This window comes from Euleptes europaea, chromosome 18, assembly GCF_029931775.1.
Source record: "Euleptes europaea isolate rEulEur1 chromosome 18, rEulEur1.hap1, whole genome shotgun sequence".
In the NCBI taxonomy this organism is placed as follows: domain Eukaryota; kingdom Metazoa; phylum Chordata; class Lepidosauria; order Squamata; family Sphaerodactylidae; genus Euleptes; species Euleptes europaea.
In genome coordinates, this window is record NC_079329.1 from 16,051,445 (window position 1) to 16,077,354 (window position 25,910).

The 25,910-nt window shown below is 41.5% G+C and overlaps 2 protein-coding genes across 2 annotated transcripts; both read left to right on the forward strand.

Annotated features, from left to right (window-relative positions):
* LOC130490497 (vomeronasal type-2 receptor 26-like) lies at window positions 1-10,188 on the forward strand. Its single transcript, XM_056864322.1, has 6 exons — window positions 1-203; window positions 3,989-4,280; window positions 5,970-6,809; window positions 8,614-8,841; window positions 9,027-9,153; window positions 9,287-10,188. Exons 1-6 carry the CDS (start codon window positions 1-3, stop codon window positions 10,186-10,188), a joined length of 2,592 nt encoding a protein of 863 aa, XP_056720300.1.
* Window positions 10,189-10,580: 392 nt separating this feature from the next.
* LOC130490498 (vomeronasal type-2 receptor 26-like) lies at window positions 10,581-20,386 on the forward strand. Its single transcript, XM_056864323.1, has 6 exons — window positions 10,581-10,636; window positions 12,107-12,242; window positions 15,116-15,964; window positions 18,375-18,602; window positions 18,805-18,931; window positions 19,485-20,386. The coding sequence occupies exons 1-6, from the start codon at window positions 10,581-10,583 to the stop codon at window positions 20,384-20,386; spliced, it is 2,298 nt and encodes a 765-aa protein (XP_056720301.1).
* Window positions 20,387-25,910: the final 5,524 nt, after the last annotated feature.

The window sequence follows — 25,910 nt, forward strand, 5'->3', positions numbered from 1 at the left end:
ATGGTGGTGTTACTGGCTTTCAGTCGTGTTGTGGGCAAGGCTCGTGTTTCTCAATGTGCTCTTGTGGATAGCTACCCTATTCTCCATAAGTATCTTCATCCAGGAGATCTCATCATTGGTGCCATTGTATCTCACAGCTTCTTTACCACCAGTCCGAAAGACTTCAAGCGCCAGCCTCCTGGGATACTATCTGAAAAGTCCGTGTACGTAATTTAAGACTCCTTTTTGTTATAGCAGGTGCCCGGTTTATATTTTCTACCTGAATAATCACATAGGAGACCTTCACATGTTGTCATTTCTATTCCTAGAGCTTGTGCCACACCCAGATCTGCCTCACCATTACATACAGAGACATCTCAAAGGGAGAGGGAGGTGAAAGGCAACCCCAGGATTTTCTCTTGGTCATGGGCAAATTGAGGATTTGGTAGTTGTGATTGGTGCCCAAGTATAAGGTGATCATTGCTAGTTCATGAAGACTCCTAGCATGATGAGATTAATAGAAAGGCATAACTTTATTTGCAAGCCCAGATAACTTTGTGGTGCTTAGAACATGGACATTTAACGCTACACTTAATACATCAAAATAATCTCTCATAAACATCTGTCCACTAAGTTATCTGCTTTTCTCTGGATCCTCAGATTTATTAAATTATTATCAATGCTGTATTTATTAATATGGTTGTACTGACAGAGTTAAAGCTGGATATGTTTTAACTAAATAGTTTTATTTAGTTTTCATTTGTGTATATGTACATTACTATCTCGGTATTCTTTAAAATTGTGTTGTCTGGAAAGGCAAGAAACTGCAAGAAATCTGATTAAAGATATTCATTGGCCTCCCCTTAACATTCAGTTAAACCATAAATAATGGTCGTTAAATAAGTGATTCTAAAAGGAATAGAATCATAGCCCCAAACGATGGTGAAATACAGAGCAGCTATGAGCATTTGTACACATAAAGTGGCCAGCTGGAATTGTCCTAAGGCACAGCATTGCAGCTATACTAATCTTGACTCTAAATTAATAGACTGATCAGCTACTGTTTGCTGAATAAAAGTGGGTCAGGTTGCAGAAAGGTAAGATATGAACAATGTCCTCCTAATAGAGAGCTGCAGCCCAGAATGCTGATTCTTGGAATTTGTAGTTTTTGATGACTACCATGCTCCTTTCTTTGATCTTTGGGAACCACTCTGTTTTCTGAATTCAGGGATGATTGCTTCCTGAACACAACAGTTGTATTTATCCATGATTCACATAACTGGCTGTGTGATGTCCCAGCCTCTCCACTGAGAGATGGTGTGGGATTAGTGAGTCGGTGGGTTGGACTCTCCCAGTGCTTCTATACTGCTCTATACTGTTCAAGCAGGTTGTCTCTATTGGTTCTCGTAGGTTATCCGGGCTGTGTAACCATGGTCTTAGTATTTTCTTTCTTGACGTTTCGCCAGCAGCTGTGGCCGGCATCTTCAGAGGAGTAACACTGAAGGACAGTGTCTCTCAGTGTCAAGTGTGTAGGAAGAGTAATATATAGTCAAAAAGGGGTTGGGTTTGAGCTGAATCATTGTCCTTCAAAAGGTAACAAAGGTGCTAACATTGTCCTGTAAGTATCAAGATAATGTGCTAATGAAGGTGTGGTATGTTAATATGGAACCATTGTATCCTGAAGTGATCTGTTAATGTGTGAAATCCAAAGCTAATCTGCATGGCTATTGTTGACTGTAGTCTTTGTTAGTCTGGAGGTTTTCAAGACAGGAAGCCAAGCCTTATTCATTCTTAAACTTCCTATACACTTGACACTGAGAGACACTGTCCTTCAGTGTTACTCCTCTGAAGATGCCGGCCACAGCTGCTGGTGAAACGTCAGGAAAGAAAATACCAAGACCACGGTTACACAGCCCGGATAACCTACGAGAACCAATGAACTCTGACCCTGAAAGCCTTCGACAATAGGTTGTCTCTACTCAGACGCTGCCCCTTTCTCAGTATCAGTGATTTGAGATTCTGACAGAGGCATCCTCTCTCTCTCTCTCTCTGTGTGTGTTCACTTCAACACATTGTCATCCCCCTGACCTACTAGCCTTCTACTGGGTCAGGAATTTGGTCTGTGCATGGTTAAATGGCAACCAGTTTGGGTAAGCACTCTATGGGTCACAGTCTGACATCTTTGGAAAAGGAAAAAAGGTATTTATTTACTAACAAACAACTCTGTTTACCAGGAGCACAGGGACCTAGTATCAGAAGCTAAAAGAAACACAACCACCAAGGGCTAACTATGTTGTACAAGTTACTGGGGTTACCTTAACATTCCTTTCTGAGGAATGGACATCATCTATGGTAGAGCTTTGCAGTAGAGGTGATTGAAGCAGACTTCATTTCTCCCCGTTCCCTTGCCTTTGGCCCTTTCAGAGAGGGTGTGAAAACTTTTAACTCTGGCAAAATTTATATCAGTCCTTATATCCCCCCAAACAATGGATTCAAAATTATGCTGCTCAAAATCAATGGGTTAAAGAGTTTCTAAGGAATAAAGGAAAGGAAAATGTTCTGTTAAAGGGAATCTGGAAGATGAGAGGTGAATATTTACAATTTGTGCCCTTCAACACTTAGGACCAATCCTCATGTAAGGTCTTATTTTGTAATTGTTTACATCTTGCTTTCCAAATACTATTCCTTGCAGCTTTCAATTGCTCCATTGGGAGGGACATTCTTTTATATAATCCGCTAATCTAGGTGGACACAGAGATATCTGCGATTAACAATTGAAACATATCAGGAGCTGGTGATGGCTCAAAGAAGGAGTACCACAATTTAATGACAGACTGATATATAATAGATGATAGGTTTGGGAGCCCCAGTTCTAATTGTAGAGTAGACGAGGGGATATCTCATAGAATAAGTTTACAAAATTAGGAATCTGCAATCAATGTCTAGTGCAGCCCACCCTCAAAACGACAAGCTCTTTTGAAGAAGCAGTGATATGGACCATCCATTTAATGATTTAAACAAGTAAATAAAACTAGTAAAACCCACACATGCTTGTCTTGTGTCATTATTTGAGGTGTGCTATGACAGAAGAAGAAGAAGAGTTGCTTTTTATATGCCTACTTTCTCTGCCACTTAAGGGGAAATCAAACCGGTTTACAAGCACCTTCCCTTCCCCTCCCCACAACAGACACCCTGTGAGGTAGGTGAGGCTGAAAGAGCAAGACTAGCCCAAGGTCACCCAGCTGGCTTTGCGTGTAGGGGTGGGGAAACAAATCCAGTTCACCAGATTAGTCTCCTCCACTCATGTGGAGGAGTGGGGAATCAAACCTGGCTCTCCAGATCAGATAACACTGCTGCAAACCACCTCTCTTATCCACTACACCATGCTAAAGATTAACTTTACATGAATACATTGAGTAGTTCTATGTCTATGGTAAAAGGTAAAAGTAGTCCCCTGTGCAAGCACGGGGGCCTTATTGACCCATGGAGTGACATCACATCGCTATGTTTGCTAGACACAGATTATGTTTGCGGGGTGGTTTGCCATTGCCTTCTGCTGTCATCTATACATTACCCCCAGCAAGCTGGGGACTCATTTTGCTAACCTCACAAGGAAGGAAGGAAGGCTGAGTCAACCTAGTGCTGGCTACTTGAAGCTGACTTCTGTCAAGATTGAACTCAGCAGAGCTTTTGAAGGCAGTCCTGCAGCTTACCCCTTTGTACCACAGAAATGGGAGGCAGGATGTGAGGCAGGATATAATTGAAAGAGATGAAACCCATAATTTCTCTAGTCTGGGGTAGTAACAATCTTCTCACTCATTCTTACTCCAAATATGAACCATAATCATGTATTACATACATAGACAAGCCTCGAATAATACTTACCGCTCAAATGTTGTACTGAGATTTTACACTGCAACAGCAATAAAAGCAGTTATACGGCTTAGAGGTGTTAATTTTACAAACAAAAGAATAAGTGTATGATGCAAAATATCAATCTTTATTGTAGTTTGATGCCTCAGAACTACCAGCACATCCTGGCTTTGGCTTTTGGCATCAAGGAGATCAATGAAAATCCACAGATTTTGCCAAATCTCACCCTGGGGTTTTATATCTATGACAGCTATATGAATCCAAGATTGACATATCGTGCTGCTCTACAACATATTTCTCCAAGGAACAGATTCCTCCCCAACTACAAATGTGATATCCAGGACAACATACAAGCAGTTCTTGAGGACATTCATTCAGATAATTCACCACTTATCCTTGATCTTTTGAGCATCTACAAGATCCCACAGGTAGGCCATCTGTGAGGGATATATAAGTTTGCAAATTAGTTACCAATACCATTTCAAGACAGGAGCTGGTTTCGTTGTACATTATGATGGTCTGATTTAATATGTTTTGTTTGACAAGAGAATATGGCGCAAGCATTTCTTTACAGATTATTTTCTGGCTTTACACTTCTCCATGTTACTATTCATCTCTGATGTACTTCAGGGTATATGTCATGATGCGAATTCTATTTTTTTTTAAATGGCTTAAATTCGTTATCAAAATTACTTTAAAAAACTGATGCAATTCATATGACAGTATTTTACATTTCTGGGGTGATCAAACGCCTCTGGATGGTTCACTCTTATGCCAGTAGCCTACTCTGGTTTGAATAATGTAATATTGGTGAATAACAGTTCTAATAAGGACAGCCTTTTTCTGGGGATGAGAAAGGACAGTTTAGGAAGAAAATACAGTCTTTTCTTGGCACATAGCTACAGATACACAGTTTGCCAATTATTTACCTGCCCCATTACAAACCAGATGCTGGTTTCTTTATATCATGAGCTGATTTTGTTTGACAAGAGAATTTCTTTAAAGATTCTTTCCTGGCTTTACACTTTTCCATCTTTGAAACAGTTCATGTTGTAAAGGTAATTCTATTTAAAAAAATGCTTTAAAATCATTATCAATATTGGCTCACTGGTATAGATATTTTAGTTATATTGCAGCAAGGTTTTAGTTTATTTTTAAGAATTTGCAGTATGTGTATTTTAGTAATGTTGTAGTTCTGTTTTATTGTTATAATCTCATTTTCTTTTAATAAAAGAATAAGAAAATAAAAAAAAATCATTATCCAAATTTCTTTAAATACTGTGTGCAGTTCATACAACAGTATATATATTTCTGGAGTGACCAGGCATCTGTGGATGGTTCATTCCTACTCCAGTGGTCTACTCTGGTTTGAACACTGCTGGATAATGGTTCCATTGTGCATTAATCTTTTTGGGGATGAGAAAGTACAGTTTGGGTAGAAAATACACTCTTTTCTTGCACATTGCTATTGATATTACAGAAGCAGCATCACACCCCAGCATGAGCTCCCATATCAATAAACCAAGCCAGGAGGCAGAATTACAATGTGGAATAGTTTGAACTCCTCTTGCCTTCAAACCCCAGCGGAGGGGAAGTAGAAGTTACATATGGCTGCCTCTTTGTATGTATGTTTATGAACCAGTGGCATGCTTTTCCTAGCTTGCTCTGCTTGATCAAACAAGTCAGCAGCAAGAGGGTGCTAATGGTTCTGGGAGCTGGTGGAGCTATTTTGTCCTTTCTCCATCCCCAAGAAAGTCCTCAACAGTATCACTACTGGGTGGGAACATCTTTGTTGCAGCTCACTTGCACATTCAGGCATGCTTTCGACAAGGGAGTCCTCTGGATAGTCAGATTAGTAGCGCCTCCCTGGCCCCCCTCCCAAAGTGGAAAGGTGGTCTTGAGCTCAATGGTAACATAAGGAAATAGCAGTGAGTTTAGCCTGGCTCTCTTGATGTTGAGATAAATGATTATTCATTGACTGCCTTAGACTACTTCTGCATTTGACGGCAATATCCAAAATGAATTTCTTTAACAAAGCAATATAACATGAAGTGGTTTGTACAGTTTTCTTTGTTGTGTTCACATGCATCTCTTTCATTCTGAACATCTATCTTTAGCTCTTGTATGGTCCTGCTCCAGTGATGAAGGATAACACCCAAGTCCCATCCTTCTTTAATATGGGCCCCAATGAAACCCATCAGTACCTGGGAATTCTCCAATTACTTCTGCATTTCAACTGGAAATGGATTGGACTCTTTACTGTGATTGGAGAGAATTTAGAATGGTTCGTGCAGAGGATGTTTCCTGTCTTTTCCCAGCATGGCATCTGTTTTGCCTTCATGTATTCACAGTCCAATGTAGAAGGCAATAATTATATGACAGAATATATGAAAAGGTTTTCAGAACTATATGAAGAAATGATGGAGAGCACTGCCAATGTAATTCTCTTCAAAGGACAAGCTCGTACCATGATGATTTTCAGAGGTTTGATAGGATTCATGGAAATTAAATACCCGATGCCAAAACCAAAAGGTAAAGTATGGATTGTCACAGCTCACGTGGAATTAAAAACCTATAAGAAGGAATTAAACTGGGATGTGCAAATATTCCATGGCATGATAACGGTTGCAATTCACTCCAATGAACTTCAGGGATTTCAACAGTTTTTTAAGAGCAGAAAACCATCCAGTGCAGAAGGAGATGGGTTTCTCAAGGACTTCTGGTTGTACACATTTCATTGTGCATTCCCAAATTCTGTTCTGGGCGATGGGAATTGGGTGAACTGCACTGGAAATGAGACACTGATGGATTTTGAAATGAGCATGACTGGCCCTAGCTACAGCATCTACAATGCGATCTATGCTGTCGCTTATGCTCTGCAGGCTATGCATTCTTTAATAGTTAGAGCAAAGATGCAAGGAGAGAGAAAGAAGTTTCAAAATCACCAACCCTGGCAGGTATTGTATACCATCCTTCTATTGGTATCCCAACTGATTCTGGTAATGTGTTTGTCTCAATTTCTCTAAGGGCAATTTCACTTCATTTTCTATACCCGTACATTCTTCTTCAAAAGATTCTTCTTGGAAGGAATCTGTCATCCTTTCATCTCTAGCCTAAATGTGCTTTAAATTTCTTTTTGATTTATTTGATCTTGTGTAACAGATCTCTTGTTTGTTTGTTTTTCTTTTTGTGGTTCTCTTCTATTTCTTCACGCTGGTTATTATAATAGTTCTCTTTGTACTTCTGAGTTGCTGGACGGTTGCATTTAGGCTTTTGATATTGATTCTGTTACCTTTTACTTCTGCTTCTCATTTGTCTTTAGCAATTTTAAATATTTCATCAGTCACCCATCAAGGATTTTCATTTCTTTTGACTACTGGAATAGTCTTTGCACATTCTTCCTTGATAATATCTCTGGCTTCAACCCATAGTTCTTCTGGTTCATGTTCACTTGAACTTTAGTAATGCAAATCTGTCCTTCATCTGTACATCAGTACTGTCAAAGATCTGAAGGCCTGCTTTTCTGGCCCCATGGGCAAAGCAGCCCTTTTGGAACAGGGGTAGCAACCAGAGTAACATATAGGTGGCTCTACAGGACATGAATCTCTGAATGGAACCTATGCCACCTAGGAATGGAGCTATGAACAGCCCCTGAGCTGGACAATGATGATGTACCCCATCCCAAGACACCTTAAGGGGGTCCCCAAATGGGGAAAGGCACATACGCAGGCACATCTTCCCTCAATTGGATCCACCCCAATACCAAAACCACCTAAGCTCTGATGAAAGAAAAGCAAGAAAACCATGAACAGAGGAAGGGTGGGTGGGATTTGCCATGGCCAGGCCAAAACAGGCTTTAAATAGGCAAAGGGGGCCGGGTGACTCAGGGGCACCTGCATCATCAGCCCCCAACATCAGCATGTGAATATGCCTGTCCGATAAAACATTAATTTTTAACTGATAAATTATCACTAATAATGATTAATAAGAATGATTTTTAACCCATTGTTGCCAGGGGTGCGACATGTTTTATTATTTTATGATGCCAATAAAGGTAATTGTATTATATTGTATTGTAATATGCCCGCCCCGATTGTGGCAATGAGCTGTGGAGCTGAAGGGGTGGGCAGAGCATTCGGCTCTGTGGCAGGGGTGATAAGAAATACTTTGCCCCCCACAAAGATCCTTTCTCTGGAGCTGAACCCAGTTGGCCACAAACAGCAACATGTTGATTCATGGAGCACTTTCCTTTCCATCAAAGCTTTGGTTCAATATTTAGACTCCCACCCATACCAAAATTATGCTACCATCAAAATGAAGCATCTAAATGAAGCACATACAATAAGTCAAGTTTGCTTTATTTATTTTTGATTGTAAGATTCATGGGCTGGGCCCATCATCTCTGTAGTCATGAAATTCAGTGCATAGTAATTGTATTAAATATTCCCCCAAATTAAGCCAGCTGGGTGACCAGGGGCTGAAACACTCTCTCAGACCCACCTACCTCAAAGGGTGTCTGTTGTGGAGAGGGTTTGATTTCTTCCTTAAATGGTAGAGAAAGCTGGCATATAAAAACCCACTCTTCTTCTTCTTCTTAATTTCTGTCAATGCCATTGGAACCTTCTTCTTCTTACTTTCTGTTAATGCCATCTGACAAAATGTTCCTACTCACTGGTGAATGTAGACCTAGGAAGTGGTGGCAGTTGTTATTTGGGCTGTTGTTTGTTACGTTACAGACTTTTATTTTATTTTTCAATGTAGCTCCATCACTTTCTGAGACGCGTCTCATTTAACAACAGTGCTGGAGACCAGATTTCCTTTGACCACAACGGAGAATTGATAGCAGGACTTGATGTTATCAACTGGGTAACATTTCCAAACCAATCTTTTGTTAGAGTAAAAGTTGGAAAGACTCATCCCCAGGTTCTTTCAGAGCAAGCACTTCAGATTGATGAAGAATCCATGGTATGGCATCCCCGATTTAACCAGGTAGGACTGGAAAGCAGGTTTTTAAAGGAAATGTGTTACTTTAGAATGGAGGTGTGTGTGTGATCAGGGAGGATTTCTCATCATTCTTTGGAAACTAAGAAGAGCTCATTGCATGCTCTAAGCTCTCTTTAACCTTAGAAATTTCAAGCCACTTTTTTCCCAGATACTCTGTTCTTTCTGTTTAGGTACAACCTCTGTCTTTATGCAGTGAGAATTGCAATCCTGGATATAGGATGAAAGAGAAGGAAGGGAAGCCATTCTGCTGTCATGATTGCAGCCTATGTCCAGAAGGGACAATCTCTGATCATCAAGGCAAGATATATACAGTACAGAGTTATCAAATATGTTGACTGTATCCTAAATGAATGAGCCTGTAAGTAAAAAGTGAGATGAAAAACATGGACAGCTTGCTTGACTTAAAACCCTTTCCCCACTATTTTTGCAGACATGCCTGACTGTTCCCAATGTTCGGTTGGTCATTTTCCAAACAAGAACAAGAATTATTGCATTCCGAAGATAGTAACCTTCTTGTCTTATCAAGAACCTTTGGGAGCTGGTTTTCTTCTTGTTGCTATGACCCTTTCTTTGATCACAGTCCTAGTGCTTGGGATATTTATAAAGCACCACAACACCCCCATTGTGAAAGCCAACAACCGTCACCTCACATACACTCTTCTCAACTCACTTCTGCTCTGCTTCCTCTGTGCCTTGCTATTCATCGGAAAACCTGAGAAGGTAATGTGTCTCCTTCGCCAAACTGCCTTTGGCATCATTTTCTCAATTGCCGTTTCTTCTGTGTTAGCAAAAACCATCACTGTGATTGTGGCCTTCATGGCCACCAAGCCTGGAAGCCAGATGAGGAAATGGGTGGGGGAAAGACTGTCTGTTTCCATTGTTGTTTCCTGCTCCTGCATTCAAGTAGTCATTTGTATCATTTGGCTTGTAAATTCCCCTCCATTCCCAAATGTTGACATGCATTCAATGATGGAAGAAGTGGTATTAGAATGTAATGATGCCTCCCCTGCTATGTTTTATTGTGTCTTGGGCTACATGGGCCTCCTAGCTTGTGTAAGTTTCCAGGTGGCTTTCTTTGCTAGGAAGCTACCTGACAGTTTCAATGAAGCCAAGTTCATCACTTTCAGCATGCTGATCTTTTGCACCGTTTGGTTATCCTTTGTTCCAGCCTACCTGAGTATCAAAGGGAAATATGTGGTGGCTGTGGAGATCTTCTCTATCTTAGCCTCCAGCACTGGCTTACTAGGCTGTATCTTTTTCCCCAAATGTTACATTATTGCATTTAGATCTGAACTGAATAAAAGAGAACAGTTAATAAGGAAAAATCAGTGAAATAGTTGTAGCCACCTATGTAAATGAGGTATAGCATAGTTTCATAACAATTGAATCATTCCACAGAAGTGGAAATATTGACACTTTTTGTCACCATTATCGTTGATAACGTTTCAAAGCCCAAGCTCCTTTCATTTCAATAATACTATGTGGAGAGCTAAGAATGCATTTCTGCTTCTGAGGGTTTAAACGCATGGATATGAAAATGTATACACACAGCTCCTCCACTATTCCTCAAACAACAGAGAGTAGGAAAAATCAATGAAGAAGCTGCATTCCCCTCAGTAACTGAACTTTACAACAATTTCAGTTCAATTGTCCTCAAGGATATAAATTTTCCCCCTTCCTCATTGATGGTTTGCAGTAAATGATGTTGCCACATCACACCGAAGATGCCCGTTGTGGCCACTTGGGCAGTGGGTCTGTCCCCAAATGGAGCTGTTTCCAGGTGAGTGGCTCCAGCCACTCTCGCTAACACTATGTGGCTGGGTGGTTTTCTGCCTTCCCCTTCCCCTTGCAGTCTATTGTGGCTCGAGGGATCATGGGCCATTGTACATGCAGATGTTGGAGGGGGATGATACAGGCACGCCTGTGTTGCCTCACCTCCTTTACCTATTTATAACCACCTTGCCTGGCCGTTCAGACGGTTTTCGCCCGGCACAACAGAATCCTACCCTTTCTTCCCTCTGTTTTATGATTTGTTCTTTATTTTCATCACAGCTTAGGTGGCTTTTGGCATTGGGATGGATTTTATTTGGGGAAGATGTGCCTGCGTGCCTGCCTTCCTCCATTTGGAGACCCTAATAAAGGGTCTTGGGATGGAATCCAATCATGGATGACCAACTTGGGGGCTGTCATGTCGCCCCACCCCCAGGTGGTGAAGGAACCACTCAGAGCTTTATGTCCTAGTGGAACCACTGATTTGCTACTCCGGTTGCTACACCAACACACAAGTTGGGGATCATTTTATCAGATGACAGGGTGGTCACTCAATGTCTGCATCCATTCCCTATGCCTTGCCAATGCTCCATTCTGTTGTAACCAATAAAAGCTGTGGCCTTTTTTTATCTAGTTTGTTGTTTGTGTATTTTATTCTCCTTTCTGTTTCCTAGCAGGGCCCTTTTGTCCTTAGGGCAGCAACATTAAGTCACTGACCTTTCTCAAGTAGTAGTTATTTCTCTTTTCTGCATACTCAGTGGAGAGATTGCAATATATTTCTACTTCTGATTGTCATTGTACCTTGAGCCAAGTTGTTCTTGGCAGCATACACTGATATTCCTAATGCCCTCCTAGTTGTGACTGTGACATTAGTATTTGGAAAAGTTAGTCCTTCATTGTGAAAACTTCATTGGAATATGCAACTGTGTGACCATATTTGAAAAATAGTTTTTAGACATGTAAAACTCTTGTTCATCAGGAATTCCCCTGACAGTTTAGAGGTTAGGTCCCCTATAATTATTCAAAGGACTGTAATTAATTCTATTGCTTCCTAAGTTCCTTGTAGAGAACCTGCAGCCAGGAAGAGAAATAAGTAGAACCACAGTGACAGGTGGCATATTCTCCTGTTTGTTTCAGAACTAGGGACAGGCAGAAGTCTACTGGGGTGATTTATGCCACTTGGTACTTAAACTTCTGACTTCAAGCCCATCAGTGCTAGGCTGATGTGTAGTCAGGACACTGTGATCATGGAAACTAAAGGATCATCTTATTGCAACACAGGTGGCACACATTGAACAGGAGAAAGTAGAAGCTCTACTGCACCACTACAGTTGTGTTACTGCTATAGATGAAAACAGGGGAGCCTATGATCAGAGAAACAGTTTGCACTTAGGATGTTGATCTTAGTGATGGCGGTGTTACTGGTTTTCAGTCGTGTTGTGGGCAAGGTTTGTGTTTTTCAACGTGCTCTTGTGGATAGCTACCCTATTCTCCATAAGTATCTTCATCCAGGCTATCTCATCATCGGTGCCATTGTATCTCACAGCTTCTTTACCACCAGTCCGAAAGACTTCAAGCGCCAGCCTCCTGGGATACTATCTGAAATGTCCGTGTACGTAATTTAAGACTTCCTTTTGATATAGCATGTGGCCAGTTTATATTTTCTACCTGAATTATCAGGCCTTCACATGTTGTCATTTTCAGTTTGCATCACCATTACTTACAGATACATCTCAAAGGGGGAGGAAAGTCAAAGGCAACCTCAGGATTTTCTATATTGGAAGAGGTTGCTCATGATCATAGGTAAATGGAGGATTTTGTAGTTTTAATAGTTTGGTGCCCAAGTATATGGTGATCATGTTGCTATTTCATGAAGACTCCTAGCATGATGAGATAAATTGAAAGGTATAACTTTATTTGCAGGCCCAGATGACTTTGTGGTGCTTAGAACATGAACATTCAATGCTACACTTAATCAAAATCATCTTTTGTAAACTTCTGTCTACTAGGTCATCTGCTTTTTCTGGATCCTCAAATTTATTAAATTAATATCAATACTGTATTTATCAGTATGGTTATATTGACAGAGTTAATGCTGGATATGATTTAACTAAATACGTTTATTTAGTTGTCATTTGCGTATACATACATTACTGTCTCATTATTCTTTAAAATTCTGTTGACTGGAAAGGCAAGAAACTGCAAGAAAACTGATTTAAAATATTCATTGTCCTCCCCTTAACATTTAGGTAAACCATAAATAATAGATGTTAACTAAGTTATTCTAAAATAAATAGAATCATAGCCCTAAAAGCTGGTGAAATACAGAGCAGCAACCAGCATTTCTACTAATGAAGTGTGCAGCTGGAATTGTCCTAAGACACAGCATTGCACCAATATCAATCTTGAATCTAAATTAGTTTGCTATTGTCTTCTCTGGTTGTCTACACTTTATCTCTAGCAAGCTGGGTACTGATTTTACCAACCTCGGAAGGAAGGAAAGCTGAGTCAACTTTGAGCTGGCTACCTGAATCCGACTTCTGTTGAGGTCAAACTCAGGTTGCGAGCAGAGCTTTTGAACGCAGTACTGCAGCTTATTTCTCTGTGCCATGGAAATACCAAAAAACCACATTCAAATGTGATGCTGAGGATGGGAGGCAGGTTGTAATTGAAGGAATTGAAGCCCACCTGGGATGATAACCATCTTGTCACTCATTCTTACTCCAAATATGAACCATATTCAGGTGTTACATGTGTAGGCAAGCCTTGAATAATAATTACCACACAAATGTTCTATCGAAATTTTACAATGCAACAACAATAAAAGAAGTTATTCAGCTTAGTTGAGCTAATTTTACGAACAAAAGAATATGTGTGTGATGCAAAATATAAATCGTTATTGTAGACTGATGCCTCAGAACTACCAGCACATCCTGGCTTTGGCATTTACTGTCAAGGAGATAAACGAAAATCCCCAGATCTTGCCAAATCTCACCCTGGGGTTTCATATCTATGACAGCTATCTGAATCCAAGATTGACATATCGTGCTGCTCTGCAACATATTTCCCCAAGGAACAAATTTGTTCCCAACTACAAGTGTGATATCTAGGACTATCTACAAGTAGTTCTTGAGGACATTCATTCAGATAACTCACAACTTATTTTTGATCTTTTCAACATCTACAAGATCCCACAGGTAGGCAATCTGTGTGGGATATATACATTTGCCAATTATTTACCTGCACCTTACAAACCAGATGCTGGTTTCTTTTTACATTAGCACGGTCTGATTTAATCTGCTTTGTTAGACAAGAGAATATGGTGCAAGCATTTCCTTACAGATTTCCTGGCTTTACACTTCTTCATGTTAGTATACATCTGTGAAGAAGTTCAGAGTGCATGTTGTAAAGATAATTCTATTTTTAAAAAAATGCCTTAAATTCATTAGCTGCCATGAGCCCAGTTTTGGCTGGGAATTGAGGGTGGAGTATAAATCAAATCAATAAATTATCAAAATTACTGTAAATGCTGTATGTAGTCCATACAGCAGTATATACATTTCTGGAGTGATCAAACCTTTTGGGATGGTTCACTCCTACTCCAGTAGCCTACTCTGATTTGAATCATGTAACATTGCTGATTAACAGTTCCATTGTGCATCAATGTCAGCCTTTTTCTGGGGATGAAAAAGTGCAGTTTGGGAAAAAAACACATTATTTCTTGGCACATTGCTACAGATATTATAAAAGCATCATCACCTCCAAGCAGAAGCTCCCATATTAATAAACCAAGTCATGAATCAGAATTATAATGTGGAATAGTTTGAACTCCTCTTGCCTTCAAACCTCAGAGGAGGGGAAGAAGGAGCTACATATTGCTACTACTGTGTATGCATGCACATGCACCTCCGGCATGCTTTTCCTAGCTTGCTCTGCTTGATGAAACTGCTAATGGTTCTAGCAAGAAGCTAGCAAGAATGGTTCTCAGGAGCAAGAAGCTGCTAATGGTTCCAGGAGCAGGTACAGTGATTTTGTCCTTTCTCCCTCCTCGAGAAGGGCCATTAGCTGCTCAACAGTATTGCTACTAGGTGGGGACTTTGTTGTTGCAGATCACTTACATGTCCTCTGTATAGTCAGATTCATAGTCTTGAGTTCAGTAGTAACATATGGAAATAGCAGTGAGTTTAGCCAGGTTCTGTTGATGCTGAGGGAAATGATTGTTCATTGACTGGCTTAAAGAAAGCTACCTCCACCTTTGATGGCAATGTCCAAAATAAGTGATTTACAAAATAATATATTACTGTAACATGAAGTGGTTCTTACAATTTTATGTATTATGCTCAGATTCTGGTTTTAGCAAGCTCCGCTGATGACTAGATGCTATTTTTTGTATCAGATTTTGTTCTTGTATATTTCTTATTGTCCTTACATCATGAAATACACCACTGCACAGACATGCACCTCTTTCATTTTGAAAATCTCTCTTTAGCTCTTGTATGGTCCTGCTCCAGTGATGATGGATAACACCCAAATCCCATCCTTCTATAATATGGTCCCCAATGAAACCCATCAGTACCTGGGAATTCTCCAATTACTTCTTCATTTCAACTGGACGTGGATTGGATTCTTTAGTATGATTGGTGTGAATTTAGAATGGTTCATGCAGAGGATGTTTCCCATCTTTTCCCAGCATGGCATCTGTTTTGCCTTCATGTATTCACAGTCCAATATAGAAGGCCATGATTATATGGCAGAATATCTGAAAAAGTTTTCAGAGGTGTATGAAAAAATGATGGGGAGCACTACCAATGCAATTCTCTTCAAAGGACAAGCTCGTTACATGATAATTTTCAGAGGTTTGATAACATACATACAAATGAAATATATGATGCCAAAACCTAAAGGTAAAGTATGGATTGTAACAGCTCATGTGGAATTAAAAACCTATAAGAAGGAATTAAACTGGGAGTTGAAAATATTCCATGGCATGATAACGGTTGCAATTCACTCCAATGAACTTCAGGGATTCGAACAATTTTTTAAGAGCAGAAAGCCATCCAGTGCAGAGGGAGATGGGTTCCTCAAGGACTTCTGGTCATACACATTTCATTGTACATTCCCCAGTTCTGTTCTGGGCAATGGGAATCAGGTCAACTGCACTGGAGATGAGACACTGACAGATTTTTCTGCATTTGAAATGAGCATGACTGGCCCTAGCTACAGCATCTACAATGCAATGTATGCTGTCACTTATGCTCTACATGCTATGCATGCTTCAAAAGTTAGAGCAAAGATGCAAGGAGAGAGAAGGAAGCTTCAAATTCAGCAACCCTGGAAGGTATTGCATCCCTCTATTGGTATCTCATCTGCTCCTGGTAATGTGTTTGTCCCATTTGCTCTCAGTGTGCCATTCCCTTCGCCTTCTAAAACTGTAGGATCTTCAAAAGATTCTTCTTGGAATGAATCTGTCACCCTTTCATCTTTTCCTAACCATGGTTTAAATTTTCTTTTGATTTCTTGGATCTTGTGTAACAGATCTCTTGTTCTTCCTTTTTTTGTGTTTGGCTCTCTTCCATTTCTTTACACTCGTTGCTATTATAGTTCTTTTTGTCTGTACTTCTGAGTCACTGGAAGGCTGCATTTAGGCTTTTGATATTGTTTCTGTTAACTTTTACTTTTGCTTCTTGTCTGTCTTTAGCCTTTTTAAATGTTTGATTAGTCATCCATCAGGGCTTTTCATTAATTTTGGCTACACAAATAGACTTTGCACATTCTTCTTTGATAACATCTCTGGCTTCAACCCATAGTTCTTATGGTTCATGTTCACTTGGAATTAGTAATGCAAATCTGTTCTTTACATGTCTTCAAACTCTTCAGGAGTGCTGCTTATTTTTTTATTTTGGCAGGATGATTGTTTTGGTATTTTTCTTCAGCTTTAGTCAAATTGCCAATATTAACAATTGATGGTCTGTACCACAATCGGGTCCTGGTCTTCTTTAGAAGAGAGAAGAGAGCTTCTCCTGATTCTGCTTCTGATTTTGAAATCTATTTCTTTCTGTATTGTCTATCCTGTGAGGTCAACGTATACAATTAACTGTTCGGTTTCCTGAAATATGTTTTTTCCAATGAAAAAATGAGCTTCTTGTATTCTGAAAACTATGGCCGTATTCAGTTATTTTTTTGGTCAAGACTATGATATGTTCTAACAAGCAAGGTTGCACAAGGCTACCTTTTTATTATCTAATGTACAATTACCCTCTAATCCCATTATTTGTTTATTGTTTCTAACTATGTTAGACTTAAATCAGCTTACAATCACATTCAAATGAAAGTCAGGTGCAATGAAATCTCATTACAAACCATGGTTCAGTACTAACTGGTGCTCATGAACAGACAATAGAGCCTGTGGAGGTCTTCTAGCAAAGTCTTGCTGAAAAAGAGCTGCTATACATGACTTTGGAAGAATTAGGAGCCATCGAGCCATCTTTATACATCAGTACTTCCAAAGATCTCCTGAAGGCCTGCTTTTTCCATCAAAGCTTTGGCTTAGACCCCCACATGGACCAAAATTATGCTAACATTTAAATTAAGCATCTAAGTGAAGCACACACATCCTCCCATATACCCACTGCTCACTCTCTCTCCCCTATCCTTGTTGTTTCCATTGCCACCTATTTTTTTTAACTTAAACAGACAAAACAGGGAAGTTTATTGAACAGAACTCACAGAGATTGGTTTACAAGAAAAAGGCAGAATTTGGAGGGGAAACTCAAAGTCAGGTTTATATACGCAAGATTGCTTCAGAGAAATAGCTTAGATGTTTTCTTCACTCAAGTTCCTTTCATTCCTAGTTTCAAACTTAGTTCTTTCCCTCAGAACTATTATTCAGACTTTCAGACTCTCAGTCTCTGTCATTCAGCTTCAGACTCTCAGACTCTGTCCCCAGCCTAACTCTCTCTGACTACCCCACCGCAGTGGCTGTAATCCTCCACACCTTCTTCCTACTGGAATAGCTCTACCTCAGAGACTAATTCCCCTTGTGACCTGAGAATGGGCCCTCTCTAACCCAGTTCTCACTCCTGTCACTACCATAGGTTGTGTGTGTCAATAGCTTCAGCTTTAACAGAACCCTCAGGTTCATAGAGTACAATCTCGCTTCTTCTTCACCCAACCTATTTTTGATTGCAAGAAGTTTTAAAAGTGGGGGTTAGAGACAGAGACTGAGCTTTATGATGCATTCCCCACACACAGCCATGGTGATAGGATGCCAACCTGCAACACTGAGGAGAGGCCTTGCTTCTATGTGCTGGAAGGAAAGAGCAGCATGCAATATGCACAGAGGAGGGATTAAATGCAGAATAATTGAATTAAATATTCTGTATTTATTGGATATCAAAATAATCCTTTATGTACACTTGTCATTGTGTGTAATATGCAACCGTGAGGAATTGGCTGCTCATGGCCATTTTCAAATGAGATGAGACATATTTATGTAATTCCTAAATTTCCTTCAATGCCATCTGACAAAATATTCCTCCTCTAATAAAAATGCAGGCCTGTTCACTGAGTAGATATAAACCTGCATGCATAGAGTGAAAAATAATGATATACTCAGCTCATTAAAAAGTCCACTGAACCAACCATACCCACTGGTGAGTTTAGACATAGGAAGTGGTGGTGGTTGTTATTTGGGTTGGGTTTTGTTTTTGTTTTTTAGTTACAGACATCTATCTTATTTTTCAATGTAGCTCCATCACTTTCTGAGGCATGTCTCCTTTAACAACAGTGCTGGAGACCACATTTCCTTTGACCACAATAGAGAATTGATAGCAGGACTTGATGTTATCAACTGGGTAACATTTCCAAACCAATCTTTTGTTAGAGTGAAAGTTGGGAAGACCCATCCCCAGGCTCTTTCTGAGCAAGCACTTCAGATTGATGAAGAATCCATGGTATGGCACCCCAGATTTAACCAGGTAGGACGGGAAAGCAGCTTTTAAAAGGAAATATGCTACTGTAGAATAGAGGTGTGTGTGTTCAATGATCTCTCATCATTGTTTGGAAACTAATAACAGCTTGTTGCATGCAGTGAGCTCTCTTTATCCTTAGGAATTTCAAGCCATTTTCCCAAGATAAACGCTGTGGGTTTTTTGCCTGTTTGTTTGTTTGTTCGTTTAGGTACAACCTCTGTCTTTATGCAGTGAGAACTGCAGTCCCGGTTATAGGATGCAAGAGAGGGAAAGGGAGCCATTCTGCTGTTATGATTGCCGCCCATGTCCAGAAGGAACAATCTCTGAGAATCAAGGTAAGAGATGTACAATACAGAGTTATCAAATGGGTTGGTGCTATCTTAGAGGAATGTGCCTGCAAGTGATATCAAAATGTAAAAGATAGAAAGGACACAGGATTAGAAACTGAAAGGTGACAGCAAACATGGTCCAACACACATTCCAACACACCCTTCATATTCCAGTATTGTTCCATGGGTAGAATACACACTCACCCAATGATGCATTGCTGCCTTCTGATGTCGATGGCAGGAAAATGTATCATGTAAATGACAAGAAACCCAAATGAAAATATGCATTCCAAAAACGTTTGCAATCCAATTTCGAACACATTTTAGTAACAAAGAGCCTTTTAAAAAATGTTTTGTGATACTGCTTACTATTTGCAATCAACTTAGAATCTGATTAATATTCATCCACCATTAGACAGTCGTTATACAAGAGGAAGTGTTTTAGCATAATTGTGTAATTTATGAATTGAGTTGCATTTCTATTAAAGTTCGTTAATAAACAAATGAGCAATATGGACAGGTTGTTTGACTTAAAACACTCCCCTCCCTCTTTTTGCAGATATGCCTGACTGTTCCCAATGTTCAGTTGGTCATTTTCCAAACAACAACCAGAATTATTGCATTCCCAAGGTAGTAACCTTCTTGTCTTATCAAGAACCATTGGGAGCTGCTTTTCTTCTTCTTGCTCTGACCCTTTCTTTGATCACAGTCCTAGTGCTTGGGATATTCATAAAGCACCACAACACCCCCATCGTGAAAGCTAACAACCGGCACCTCACATACACTCTTCTCAACTCACTTCTGCTCTGCTTCCTCTGTGTCTTGCTATTTATCGGCAAACCTGAGAAGGTAATGTGTCTCCTTCGCCAAACTGCCTTTGGCATCATTTTCTCAATTGCCATTTCTTCTGTGTTAGCAAAAACCCTCACAGTGATTATTGCCTTCGTGGCCACCAAGCCTGGAAGTCAGATGAGGAAATGGGTGGGGGAAAGGCTATCCTTTTCCATTGTTCTTTCCTGCTCCTGTATTCAAGTAGTCATTTGTATCATTTGGCTAGTAAATTCCCCCCCATTCCCAGATGTTGACATGCATTCAATGACAGAAGAAGTGGTATTAGAATGCAATGATGCCTCCCCTACTATGTTTTATTGTGTCCTGGGCTATATGGGCCTCCTGGCTAGTGTCAGCTTCAAGGTGGCTTTCTTTGCTAGGAAGCTACCTGACAGTTTCAACGAAGCCAAGTTCATCACTTTCAGCATGCTGATCTTTTGTGCCGTTTGGTTATCCTTTGTTCCAACCTACCTGAGTATCAAAGGGAAATATGTGGTGGCTGTGGAGATCTTCTCTGTCTTAGCCTCCAGCGCTGGCTTACTGGGCTGTATCTTTTTCCCCAAATGCTACATCATTGTGTTTAGATCTGAGCTGAATAAAAGAGAACAGCTAATAAGGAAAAATCAGTGAAGTAGTTGTATCCACCAGACAGCCCATTCCTGAGCCTTGCAGTGGCCGGGGACAGCATAGCCAAGGTGCAGCCATGGTACCTCCAAAGACAGATCATGGCCGCCATAGAAAATGGTGGGGAACGCCCCATAGGGAAAAGTGAAGCTGCACCAGCAAAAACCTGGTGCAGCACCACTGAGGCATGAGGGGGCGTTCCTGGCCTGAAAGGGGTCAAGAAGCTGCCTATTGCCAGCTATGTCCCTTGGAACGTCCGAGGAACACCCCTGTGGGATGACTGCCTGGGGACGTGGGCTGTTGGGAGGCTGAGCTGGTGTCCCAGGGCTGTGATGCTGTGCCAGTGCTGGGAGGCCAGTGGGAGCGCCCAAATGCCGGTGTCCATGTCTCTTTGAGAGGCACAAGCAGCCCGGATGCCGGCACGGGACCTTGCGTGCCTCCTGAAAACTCTCTGCCTCCCGGCTCAGGAATGAGCTGTCAGTAAATGAGTTGTACCATAGTTTCATAACAATGGAATCATTCCACAAAAATGGAAATATAATTGCCATCACTATTGTTAAGTGACTTTTCAAAGCCTGTGCTTCATTCATTTCAATAGTACTAAGTGGAGAGGTCAGAATGCATTTCTGCTTTTAGTGGTTTAAACTAGGGCTGTCGGGAAAAAAAATTCGGTACAGTTCGGATTCGGCCAAATTTGGCCCTTGTGGGTTCGGTACATGCCGAAGTCCGAACTCCCCCACTTCGGATCCGTTCAATTCGGTGGGAATTCAAAGTTCGGAAAAAGAAATTCGGCTGAATAAAGCCATTAAAAACACAATCGTGCCTTTCCGCGGCTCGGGGGGGGGGCATTTTGGGGGTTAGAGGTCCCAAACTTTCAGCAGAGCTTCAAAGGACATTTATTAAAAGACCCCCCAAGTTTTGTAAAGATTGGGTCAGGGGGGGCTGAGATATGGGCCCTGAAAGGGGTCCCCCCACCCTTAATGTGCATCTCTCAGCAGAGCTTGCCGCCCATGCACAAAGCTCCCAGTCCCGACAACAGTTTGCAAAGCAACTCAACCTTGTAAAACAACACCTTTGCAACAGGGAAAAACCAGAAGACACACAACTGAAACCTCCCCCCTCAAACCAGGGAGCGAGAGACTCGAGGGGGAACACACACCCCAGGCAGAACCGACGACAGCCCCCTTTGGCTTCCCCCCTACCCACAGAAACTGCTCCCTCCCCACACACACACAGACTCTGCTTTCCCCCCACACACACACACATACACAGGAGAAAAGTTATAGATTAAAGCCCCCAAAGGGGTCTTACTGTGGCTGTCTTCTGTTCCATCAGGAGGGGCTGGGGAGGACTTGTAATCCAGGATGATTCCAATTAGGCACGGGACGTTTTGTTCTGGAGAAGATGCACACAGGATCGGCTCGCTGATCCATTCATCCCAATAGGGAAAAGGGGAAAGGGGAAAGCCCATATCTCGGGACCCCCTGACCCAATGTTCACAAAACTTGGGTGGTCTCTTAAGAACACTGGTCTGAAACTCCGCTCAAAGTTTGAGATCTGCACCCCAAAAAATGCGCCCCCTGCAGCCACGGAAAGAGAAAAGGGGGGAGGCGATATTTCTGCCCCCACTGAACCCATCTTTACAAAACTTGGGTGGTATCTTAAGAATAACTGTCTGAAGCTATGCTAAAAGTTTGGGGGCTATATCCCCAAAAAAGCGCCCCCTGCAGCCACATAAATGGAAAAGGGGGGAGGGAAAAAGGGGAGAGCCCGTATCTCGAGACCCCCTGACCCAATGTTTACAAAACTTTGGGGGTATCTTAAGAAGCTTCATCTGAAGCTCCACTAAAAGTTTGGGGTCTGTACCCCCAAAAATGCGCCCCCTGCAGCCATGGAAAGAAAAAGGGGGGAGCCCATATCTCGGGACCCCCTGACCCAATGTTTACAAAACTTGGGGGGTATCTTAAGAAGATTCATCTGAAGCTCCACTAAAAGTTTTGTGTCTTTACCCCCCAAAATACGCCCCCTGCAGCCACAGAAAGGAGCAAATGTGCACAAGCACCCCACACACACACACACGAGGATTTCGCTCTCTCTCTCTCTCTCCCTGGCCGGGCCGCACATCAGCTGATTCCTCCAGTACTCAATCCTGACTGATTGGCCAGAAGAAGACCCAGCTTGGCCACCGATTGGCCGGGGGAGGAGAATGCTGCTTACTGACGGTTATGCTGCTTACTGACGGCCGAATTTGCCGAATTTATTCGCGAACTCCTGAACTTGCTGAATTCGGCCCCCCCCCCCGGTTGCCCGCCAGTTTTGAGTTTGGTTCCTCCCGAACTAAAAACCACCGAATCAGGGGTAATTCGGCTGATTTTCAGTTCGGGCCGAACCGAATTAACAGCCCTAGTTTAAATGCATGGATATGAAAATGTATATACACAGTTCCTCCCCTGTTCCTCAAAGAACAGAGAACATCTAACAAGGAAAATCAGTGAAGCTGCATCCCCATCAGTAATTGAAGTGTATAAAAGTTTCAGTAAAATTGTTTCTCAAGAATATAAATATTGTTACTTCCATATTGATTGCTTGCACTACGATTAAGTCACTTACCTTTTTCAAACAGGATTATTTCCCATTTCTTGCATACTCAGTTGAGAGATTGCAATATATTTCTGTTCTGTTGGTTTAAATGCACAGTCATGAAAATGCAGTTTAAATGAATTCCGAATTTATACAAAAAGAATTTTGAAAATGTTTGATCAGTGAATCTAACAGAATATCTCACCTTTTTGCCTAGTCTCCTTGGGGAAATGTAAAGTGTTCCTGCATACCATCCTTTCCTGGCTTGGATTATTTCCACAAGGGGAATCAAAGATAATGACAATAGTCATTGTTGGGTTTTGTTAAAGTTTAGGAGCTGCCATATAATTTTATGACATAACCTAAAGATATTGTTATGCATTCTGTATTAAAGTCGAATGTACTGGAACACAAATTATGAAGACTTTGAATTAAATGGCTATTCTGCTTTTTGTTTTATAAGAATAGGACACTAAAAGAATAATACAAAATAAAATGAAATAAAACAACTTTCTCTCTCTGTTACACACACATTCAGACACACATGCAATCACTGGTCAAGAAGCAAAGGAAAGGCGCAGTTCAAATAGATTCAGGTCTCATGTTTATGAGCTTTCGATACATTGGATGACATAGTGGTCCTTCGATCCCTGGATCCATTCCCATGCTCCGCCAATGCTCTATCTATTGTAATCAATAAAGCTGTGGCCATTTGTTTTCCCAAAGAAATCATTGTCTGTATGTTTATTGTTACCTTTCCCCCTGGCTTGTCCAGAAACAAAAACCCTCTTGAAGGAAAGTTCACTAGGGATGTGGAGTCAGAAATTTGCTAATCCAGATCTGATCCTAAAACACCTATTCATAACAATTATAATGACGTCAAATCTAAACTATACAATTTTTGACATTTTGGAACACTCAAAAGACTTTCAGTCTGGTGGTTGTACTACTATCCCCCTTGGCTGGATCCACCAGAATGTTTCTTCAGATGGAAGGATACCCATTGACAGGCCATGTTTTCCCCACCTTTTCCAGAAGCAGTTTTTGGGGGGCATTTGGGGTCACACCCGAAGGAGGTGGGCAAGAAAGTTGCACTCTGCAGACCAAAGTCTTTCCATCTGGAGAAATGCTGTCACGCATCCCACTCAGTATATGAGTTTGTTTTTCAGAAGAGGCATCAAGGGATGCGAGTGAATAGCAGATTCAGTCCTAATCTGGACCACAAGCACAATTAGCCCAAAACCAAAGCATGTTTAGCCCAAATCAAGAGTTTAAAAAATAGTGTGCAGAGTTTTTGCAAATCATTGCACTGTCTCATTTACTTTGGAAGGCCATTCTGATTCTGAATACACATGGCTCCTCTATGTCATTCTTTAGGAGTTTGACACCTCCAAGGCTGGAGAAAAGACTTGGCTTTCTCATGTTTTAAAAGTGGGGCATACCGATAGAGACTGATCTTTATGGTGCTTTCCCCAAATGCAGCTTTGGTGATAGGATGCCAACCTGCAATAGCAAGGGGAGGCTAGGCTTCTACATGCTGGAAGAAATCAGCAGTGTGCAAACTTCATAGTCATGGGACAAGAGGACAAGTCCTCTTATGGATTGAGAGCTGGCTAAAAAAATAGGAAGCAGAGAGTAGGAATCAATGGTCAGTTCTCACAATGGCGGGATGTGAGCAGTGGCCTCCTCTCTATTATCAGAGGACCATGCCTATTATTTTGGGGGCGGTGGAACACAGGCAGCATGGTGCTGCTGCAGTCGTCTTGTGTGTGGCTTCCTAGAGGCACCTGGTTGGCCACTGTGTGAACAGACTACTGGACTTGATGGGCCTTGGTCTGATCCAGCAGGGCCTTTCTTATGTTCTTATGCAATAGACTGCACAGAGGAGGAACGAAATGCAGAAGTCCTAATAATATTTAGCTCACTTACACACCAGACTACAGATGATAAACTTAAGGTTCTTCCTTCTACACACACACAGGCACACACACACACACACACACACACACACACATGTTGTGATAGAAAAGAGCAAGCATAACAACTATAACTTAGAATTAGAGGTGTCCATATGGCTTTGATGAACCATAAAAAAGGTGCCAAAAACACAGAATCCAAAAAAGTGAAAATATTCTGCTTTTTCAGATTTTCAAGATTTCTAATAGGTTTCGATGGAGCTATTTAAATCCTGTTGAAAGCTGTGGGGAAATCTTTGCGAGGCTCTGAGAAGGCTGTTTGTTTTTTAAAAAAATAGAGGCACCAAATTTGCAGTTTAGCTGCTGGTTACACTCATTAGAAGAACCCCCGAGTTTGGTAAAGATTGGGTCAGGGATTCAGGGTGTCTAATTTGATTGGCCCCCACTTTTTCCTCCATTTTCTTTACCCTGTCACTCATCTCAAAACCACTCTAGAATCAGTCTCAGATAACCTCAGCTTTCTCTTTAAAAAAGATCTTGGCTTACCCCAACCCCAGTTTCATTGATGTGCATCCCAATGATGTTATTGGGAATACCATGGGATATCACTCCAGCCCGTGTCTATTTTATTTGATGCTTCAAAGAAGGTCACAAAATCAAATTACCGTATATACTCGGGTATAAGCCGACCCGAGTATAAGCCAAGGTGCCTAATTTCACCCCAAAAATGGGGAAAAATTAGGTACCCATGTATAAGCCGAGGGGGAAATGCATCCCTTCCCCCCCCCCCGCAGGCTTATCTGACCGGGCTCCAGGCGCGCAGGCAGGCAGTGGCGGCAGCGGCGGCCCCCTCCCTGCACGCAGGAGGACCCGCAGGGTCAGCTGGCAAGCAGGAGGACCGGCCCGGGTGAGGTGGGGGGTGGGGGGTGGGGATGGGGGGGAATAAACCGCCGCCGCCCAGCAGAAGGCGGGGTGGGGTGGGGGTGAAGAAACCACTGCCGCCGCACAGAAGGCGCGATCGTGCAAAAGGCGCA